At 41.9% G+C, this 8,873-nt stretch overlaps 1 protein-coding gene across 1 annotated transcript in view; it reads right to left on the minus strand.

Moving 5' to 3' along the window:
* Positions 1-8,873, minus strand: part of MUSK (muscle associated receptor tyrosine kinase) — a 106,562-nt gene that overhangs the window by 27,816 nt on the left and 69,873 nt on the right. Inside the window, exons 10-14 of the mRNA XM_019517040.1 lie at positions 7,040-7,215; positions 6,377-6,400; positions 3,726-3,814; positions 2,832-2,991; positions 1,557-1,743 (exon numbers count right to left, since the gene is read on the minus strand). Of these exons, the coding sequence (XP_019372585.1) occupies positions 1,557-1,743; positions 2,832-2,991; positions 3,726-3,814; positions 6,377-6,400; positions 7,040-7,215 (636 nt within the window). The remainder of the gene's footprint in view (positions 1-1,556; positions 1,744-2,831; positions 2,992-3,725; positions 3,815-6,376; positions 6,401-7,039; positions 7,216-8,873) is intronic.

The following is an 8,873-nucleotide window of genomic DNA, read 5'->3' on the forward strand; positions in this document are numbered from 1 at the left end:
CATTGACACTCCTTTACAAAAAAGGTTCTTTCAGTTTTTGACAATAGAACGAATCTAGGCTGGAAAAATCCCTGGTCTGATTCATAAACACTGTTGGCTATTAACCACAGAGACTGAGGGTTGAGGCTGTGGAATTTGCTTTAAGAGGATGAGGATTCATGTCTAGATAATGTCTTGTGTATTCACTGAAAAGTCTGTAGAGTAATGCCTGGCAACAGGAGAAATTTCATTCAAAGACTCTTTTTCCTATTTGTTTGGGTCTTTTTCTGTTCCTTTCTTCCCCTTTGATCATTCAACCCTTAACAATGTCCAATAATCTACTGAATAGTGTTCTTGCCAAGGAGGAAAGTTTTACAATTTTAGAATGGCAAGTACGGCGTAGAAGGCCTGGTCCTTACCTTCAAAGCCATGCTTGATCTGCACAACTGATTCTTTAATTCAGCATTTGCTAAACTGTGATGCATGCCCCCCTAGGGGAGGCAGGGTGGACCTGAACATTTCCTAGTGGGAACATGTGAATCACAGCAGTATCTCCCTACTTCAGCTGCTGTCACACCCTCTCTCCACTTCAGCTACCACTGCCTCCCCTTGCCAGTGACAGCAGCTGGTGAGGGGTATCAGTAGTGTGGGGAATCAGCAGCAAGGGAAGCAGAGGCAGGAGCTGAAGTACAAGAGGCATGAGAGTACCCAACTGCCTACAGTGGGACATAAACTTACACAAGGTTTGGGAAATGCTGCTTTAATCTGTCAATTGCCTGTAAAACCAGAACTTTGTTTTTTATTCAGAACTGAACCAATGAATTTGCTTAACTGTTTACATATGTGGCCAGGTATCTTTGTTAAACAATCTCTTAGGGTTACATCAAGTCCCAACTAGTCTCAGCCGTAGCAAAATTCATATGGCTGTCTTGGCTGTACTCTAGTTGAAATCACCATTTCCTTGTTTCACCGTGCTGAGAATTTAAAATCAAATACCATTCTCCTTAACTAGAAGTATGTAGGAGACCTGTAACACTGCACAAGCATCAATATTCTCCAAAAGACTCTTAAGGGAAGCAGGATGCTGCTGTTCCTTGTCCCTGGGTCCCAGGGAAGAATATGAGGATCTTCAATCTGCTTGATGCAGAATCTTATTGTTATTAATATGATATTCATTTTCAAGTAGCAGCCAGACATGCCAGTCAGATTGAGAACTCTATGGCAGGTACTAGCAGACATCTCCCTGCCCCAAAGCATTTACAATTTAATATTTCCCTTTGCATGATCACCTTTTAATATAAAACAGACACTGAACAGTGTGCAAGCCTGTTGGTCAAAAGAAAATACAGACTTCTTATGTAGATTTAATCAGTTTACTCTTATGACTTTTCCACTCAGACTACAAAAAAAAATATTTGAGGACAACTTACATTTCTTCCTTGTATCACAACTTAACAAGCACTGAAATTACATCTACAAGTCCTGTTTCAAAGCTGAATTTGCTTTGGTAAATTCTACGTGACTTATGACTATTGATAGCTCTTTCCTTGTCTGCACCAAGAAATCTTAGGTCATACCTCTTTTTGTTTTTCCATTGTTTTCGTCTCCGGCAGCAAATAAGAGCAACAATAATGAAGATCACTATCAGTGCAAAGCTGGAGATGATGGAAATAATGACAGTCATGGAGTATGTAGGAGAGAAAGGAGGAGGAAGGAGATTTGGAGTCTCTGCACTTGGGTTTTTAGTTCCTTGTGTAAAGGAGGCTGTAACGAAAATGAAAACAAAAACAGTGAGTGCACCCCTTTGAAATGCTATTGGACTTTTCTTTAAGAGATGCTTGTAACATTAGCCTGTTGTCAAGGGCATTTTGTGATGTCAAAAATTCTTAGTGTGTTTATGCCTTTCAAAAGAAAAAACCCACCATGAATATCAAGTAATTACTAAGTTAGCTCTCTCAGGGCCATCCCAGAAGTCAGCTAATTTATAAATGCAATGACCAGGACTTAGAAGGAAACCTAAGTTAGGTTGCCATGTTCATTCCTTCTCGAGTGCAGCCAAAGCCAGGTAGCTTCGGTTCATAAAAACCTGTGCTTCTGATCTCTGCTTAATGGAAGTGAAAGTGGGGGAAAAAGAAGCCTTAGTTAAAGTGTATTTTGAACAGTTTGGTATTCTTGTGATAGTTTAAAATCCCAACATATATGAAGAACTGGATTTTTTAGCAAACCAGCCAGTAGCAAAAATAAAATGGCCAGAGGTTGGATACAGTGTTGGATACAAATGTTTCATTTTCAGAGGGGTTTTTAGAGGGTTTTGTGTATAAAATAGAAAATCAAAATTGACGATCAAAAAGATTTTGTTTATAAAAATGAAGAAACAAAGCATTTAGATTTTCAACATTTTTTCAGGGTTGTTTTTTTTTTACTGAAATAAACCTGGCAAATTATACATGGATTCATGAAATGTTTCATTCAACCTGAATCTGTGTTTTTCATCAATGATGAAAATTACACCCAAAATGTTTCATCACATTCTATTCTAAGTTCCTCTCTCCTTGACCATAGTTTTTGTTGTGCTGTGGAAGAGCAAAACACTTGGCTTCTCTGCCCCCACTTCTCATCTGTAACATGAAGAAACATCTGTTAGTCGAGGGTTCTGTGGGACTGGGTTGTTTGGTAAAGCACTCTGAACTTGAAGGACTATATTCTGTTCCCTCTGAAGTCAATGCAAATAGCTAAAAACATTGAGGTGACTATTAGGGTAAAACAGACCTGAATGTTTTTTGTGTGTCAGTGCTTAATGGGAATCCTACAAGGAGAACTGCTGTCCAAAGTTGTCAGCCGCAGTCCCTTACCATCTCCACAAGGAGGAACACTGCAGTATTCCCAGTTTACAGAGGGATCCTTTGTGTAACACCAGGGTCGCTCATTCTCACCTCCTGGATTACGGCAATAGTTTTCGGCATTGGAGAGCTCTGGGAAAACCTGAGGGGTCCTTCTGTGCAAATGGGGTGCCTTTTGGTGAGAAGGAAATTAAATTACTCTTTTTCCAAATGTAAGCAAGGCAGCCATTGGTGTGAAATGCTAACACTGTAAAACACCTACTTAATTGGTGAATGAAGAAACCCCATTTAAGTACCTCACTTCTGCTTCTCAGTCTCTACAGAATTTGCTCAGTGCCTCGGTAATGAGTCTTCAGGTGGGTAATGATTATATCTTTATTAGGCCATATGAAATGATTGAAAGCGCTACTGTAATGGCTCTTCTGTGCACCAGAAACCGCACAGAATGGTCATCTCAGCATAAGGCAATCCTTCAGCAGCATGCAGCTAGCAGTGTGGCTCTTGTACCCTTTGCTTACTGCTATGGTGTACAAGGCCCAGGAATAAGGGACCTTTTGTTCCCAACTGATCTGCAGCTGCCATACCATCCCACACTGGGGTCACTGGAACTTGGCATAATTACAAAGAGTTTTCAGGCTGTCGTGCTGCAAGGAGATGCTTTGCAGACAGCTGGCCCAGGCCTGGCTATCACACATGCCATCTTTTCCCACACTTCCTACAGCAGAGTTGAGTGTGCCACAGCTCTCAAAGAGGCTCTGGGCCTGTTACATAGTTAAGCCAGGATTTTTAGAGCATCCTAAGGGAACATGGGTCCAACTCCCTTTCAGTGGGATCTGAGTGCCTGACTCTGAGAACTGAGCTATACATTCAGCCTTTCTTTTAGAGCTGAAGAAATGGATGCTTTACCTGCTCACTCCACCTCTGACAAGGAACACCGGAGGCTGTGACATTGACGGGACCCTGGTAGAACCGCCCGTTGCCTTTGTAGCACTTTGCTGTGGACAAAAAGCATTTGAACAAGGAAAGTAAGACCATGTACTGCAGCAGTGTAATGATGATAACTCCTGATTAGAAGCAGGGAAGCCTTGGGAGCATTAAAATGGCCAAGCAGCTTAGCCTTCCACTTACGAGACTACCTAGACTTCCATTCACTTGGAACTGCTTCTGAACTCATTACAGCAGGGTTAATGTAGTGTAACTCCAAAGGAGATGGATTTAAACTAGTGTAAATGAGATGCATTCAGGTTCCAGTCACTCTGAAATCTTCATCTTATTTATCCCCTTCACTTCCCTCCAGTGCAACCCTGACCTTCATTTAAACAGCCCCAAGAGTATCTTTGTTACATGGTTCTCAACCTTTTTTAGACTCAAGACACCCCTTATTAGACTTAAGGCACCCCTCGGAAAATGCCAGCTCTTAGCTTTACTCATTTTTTGACAATGGAAAAAAACACAGCAATTCTTCTATTGCAAAGACCTCAGAAAGACAGGTCAGAATGTTTTTGATGGTGTTAATTCCTATTTGAAATCTCTCAGTTACTCTTGTGAATCAGGTGTAGGTTTTTGCCGAGTTAACAGTGCTCATATTGCATGATGTCTCATATCACCCTTAAAAGGATCCAACAACACCCTGGTTAAGAATCACTGTTCTGTAAATTTCATATATAGATATATGTAACAAATCCATATTGTTAAACTCCACCACAGGCCTGGAGGCCAGATGTGGCCTGCCAGGCCATTCTATCTGGCCCATGGGGCCCCTAAAAATTTTAAAAATTAATATGTATCTGCCCTTGGCTGCCTGTCATGTGGCCCTCGATGGCTTGCCAAAACTCAATAAGCGGCCCTCTACCCAAAATAATTGCCCGCCCCTGCTCCACCACATAAAAAGGACCATTCCTTTTAAAATTTAGGAAAAAAAGATGGGAAGCTATTAGAATTTAACAATTTAATGCAACCTTGTACAAAAAAAGCGTTATTTACTAGACTTGTTTATCTAATTGTAAAGAATTGGCTCTAAGGAATTTAGGGAATTTTCAAAAGCATCTAGCGGGTTTAGGTACACTGACCCCACACTAAGCTCTTTGGGACACTGACTGTATTTTCTGGCTTTATTATTATTATATTACTGTTAACCCTTTTAACTACAAAAGGAATAGACTGAGTAGGACATTTAGTGAGAACAAGTCCCAATAACTCCATGGACCTAACAATGGTACCATAATAAAAAGAAGTAAAATCTTAGTTTTGTACCTAATGCCGTGAAATAAGATTAAATAAACACAGAGAACAGATCAGCTGAATAAGACGGTGATGCAGAGTACTCTTGACAAAAAGCTAAAAGGTAGCATGTTTACACAGCCCTTCTTTTGACATGACACAGCATTTAAAAAATCTGTCTGGAGAGAAGTATATTGGGGGTGACTCACACTCACAGGCATGCTCATATATATACATTGCTCTCTTTCTTTTTGCATAAAGGAATAACCACAGCTGTATGTATTCCTTAAATGCAAAGATTGTCCAAGTAACAGGGACAGGGCAGCTGCAGTGAATTAAGGCAGTTCTCCCTGCACACCATAAAAGGGATGCACTATGGTAACAAGGAGCAGGGGAGGAGTAGCTGATATTAGAAGCAAACCCTTAAAGGAAAGTTATAGAGAAACGACTACTTTTACTCTACTGATTTTTCCACTGATTTTTTCCATTTTTCCATTTTCCGTTTACTTTACTGATTTTTCCATTCCTGGTCTGAGCACTTTTCAAGGGTTACAGAACGTTAAGTGACAGCAGAGCTTAACTCACTGTCTTTAAAAATGAGCCTTCAGGTGCCTGAATGAGGGATTGCATATACACATTTTAGTCCACAGTAAAGTAAAGGTCTGCTCAGTTTATGAAATCAGAGGCACCAGAGTAGGCACAGAAGTATCATACTACAAAAATATTGCCTGGCCATAACAAAAACATACACTGCAAATATTTTAAACCTAAAATATCGTGAGCATTGCCAGCCACCAAAGATTCACAAACCAGGAGTCAGGGCCTCCTCAAAGCATGGGACTGAAATTGTTGTGTTTGGGTTTCTGCCTCCTGATATTGAAATATGTAGGGAGTCACAATTCTCCACATCCCCAAAGGCTAGAAACCTTTTTTTTCCCCTCCCAATTAAACCTGAAAAATAGTGTGTTAGTGGCAGATTCCAGGTGGGCCTCAAATTAAAACACCAAGGGTCAGATCTTCCTCCACCGATTAAGTGCCTACGTATATTCCTGTTCCACCTTGCTTGAGTCCCTGAAAAACTGTTTGCTTTTGTTACCCACCATCAGATCAGCCTGAAGACTAAATTACAAAAGGCATCAAGAAGGAGAAAGAGCAACCCACCATTTGCGTTAATGTTGTTTTAGGCACTCGGGCAAGGCGGAATAGAATCACAGTTAGATGCCTCCGTTCACTTAGGTACCAAAAAGGTGGAATGGCCCCAAATGTTTTGAGGGCTGGCAACATTGCATCTATCAATGCAAGGCATCTAGATGTAAATCCTAAGGGAATCTACTTACTGGTTATATTTTCCTTCTTAAAATCTGAAAAAAAAGAAGACAGACAGTACATAAGCAACTGATAGTCTATTTGTTAAAATAAGAGCTTGGTCACTAGCATAGCTACTATCAGTTCTCTCCCAGATTATAGAGAAGTTAGGGCAGGGTGAACCTTAGAGTCTACCTTGTTCAGAAATGCATAAGCTTTTGCAGGCAACAACCTACTCTGTCAGGTGCTGTGATGAAAATGCTTCATCAGAAACTTCTGACAAAGTAGGCTGTTGCCTACAAAAACTTACATATTTCTGAATATGTTAGTCTTTTGCGGTGCTGCCCTGCCCTGCCTTGCCTTCTGCCTCACTTCAGACTAACCAGGGAATCCTTGGGGGAAGAATTGAGGTATATCAGCTTTCTTCTGCAGTTACCACTGCGTGGAAGGGGGATGAATTCTCCCACTTCAAACCACAGCCCTCCAGTCCTAGGGAGAAGCCTATATGGAGTCCCTTTTCTCTGCAAAGAGGAAGCCTCATCATTAGCCTATAAATCAAGCTACACATTGGTCTTTTTACTTGCCAACTCCACTGGAAGGTGGGTCAGGCCTCCCCTTCCTCCCCAAACTCTTGCTAAGCCTCAGCCCCATTTCATACAGCTGGAAGGCAAATTGACAGCACAGTTCTCTGTTACCAAGGTATGGAATCCTAGTGCAGGCCCTGGGGTCTTGGTGTAGGCTGGGGAGCCTGTTGCATTCAGGAAGAGTCAGCAGCATTAGTCCAGGCTTATAAATTCCTTTCTGGGAATTTTCCTCCATTGCAAGCCATTCCTTAAAGCAGTAGAGATCCTTCACCGCAAGGCAGTGCTCTCTACATTATTTTAAGAAGAACAGCAAAATACAGAGTCAGTGGCCTGGTAGCAAATAATTCATTTACAAGGTCATGCAAGCATTATGTAATGAGATATTCAGGCAATAGAGTTATCTCCATTGTTTTCAGCAGGACTGTGATATTTTACCCTGGGTGAGAATCTGGCCCATAAATTATAATGGAAATATTGTGTGGATTATAATAACTTCTTCTCTTTAAGCTACACTTTAATGAAGCATGATGCTATTCAAAGCCTATCACCCATCATTCTATGTGATGGGTTCCCACCAGTTATTCTTAAATAATTACTGCCATTATCTTATAACAATATGTCACACCTCTGCACTGCCTTAACCTCCCTCTCACTGTCCTCTAAATTCACCTTCTTTCTATAATGCAAAGAGAAAACTGATATGTGATAATGGCATGAGGCAAACTACAGTCACTACACCTGACTGGCTAAGAACTGTGGACACTGTATTATGTCTGTCATCTTCCCCCCTTTGTCTACTGCCTGCTCCATTAGTATGTCTGGTCTTTTAGAGCAGGATCTGTTTACGATAGAAACCTTTGGATAGCATCAAGCACAATGGGATTCTGTTCTGGCTGAGATCTCTAGGTGCTTTCTCAATATAAAAAGTAAATCATAATAATCAAAGGACATAATCAAATGAAAATTGTTATTGTAAGTTCTTCATTGAAAGCATGTATTTAAATGTAAAGAGTGACCCTTTTGAACATAGATCGTTCATAGATTTCATAGACATTAGGGCTGGAAGGGACCTCGGAAGATCATCGAGTCCAGCCCCCCGCCCAAAGGGCAGGAAGTCAGCTGGGGTCATTGGATGCCAGCAAGATAAGCATCCAATTTGTTCTTGAAGGTGTTCAATGTAGGTGCTTGAACCATCTCCAATGGCAGGCTATCTCAGACCTTGGGGGCTCGGACAGTAAAGAAATTCTTCCTTATGTCCAGCCTGAAATGGTCTTGCAGTAGTCTATGACCGTTCGACCTCGTCATCCCCTGGGGTGCTCTGGTGAACAAACGTTCCCGCAGATCCTGGTGCTTCACAAATAGGGTGCAAGTAAGAAACTGTTTTATAAGAAAACCAGGACTGTCATAACTCAAACTTTGTAGAAGGGTTGGAGATGAGGCATCTTTGTTAATTATCAGCCGTTCACTTTTTTGGACCCTGCATTTAAGTACTGGCTTAGAGGTTAAAAGTCGAGGTGATTTATTGGATTCAGCTAAGTCTCCAATTGGTGCTTGTTTCTTCTGAACCACCACATTATGGGCACTTCTGCACATGCTGTGAATGCTATAAAGGCTTACTGCACAGTAAGCCTTCCCTGGAGCATATCTACATGTGCTCCCTGTTGGGAGCAAGTCTGCTGTCCAGATACAGGGCTGTTCCTACCCTGCTCTGCCCCCTGCAGCCGCCAGGGGGAGCTCCAGGCTCTCCTGGAGTGCTTAGCTCAGGGTCTGGCAGGGAGCACAGGGGCTGGTCCCAATGCACTTGGGGCCAGGAAAGCTCTGCTGGCTGCAGCAGCATCTATCTCATGGTATGGATAGCTCTGCTACTTCACAGGGGCCCCGCCCCTGTTCGTTATCTTGGGCTGTGAAGTCCTGCCCCTAACCTCTGACCTTTGCCACTGGAAGT

The sequence above is a fragment of the Gavialis gangeticus genome, unplaced genomic scaffold (assembly GCF_001723915.1).
Source record: "Gavialis gangeticus isolate Ggan-Ray unplaced genomic scaffold, GavGan_comp1, whole genome shotgun sequence".
NCBI lineage: Eukaryota > Metazoa > Chordata > Crocodylia > Gavialidae > Gavialis > Gavialis gangeticus.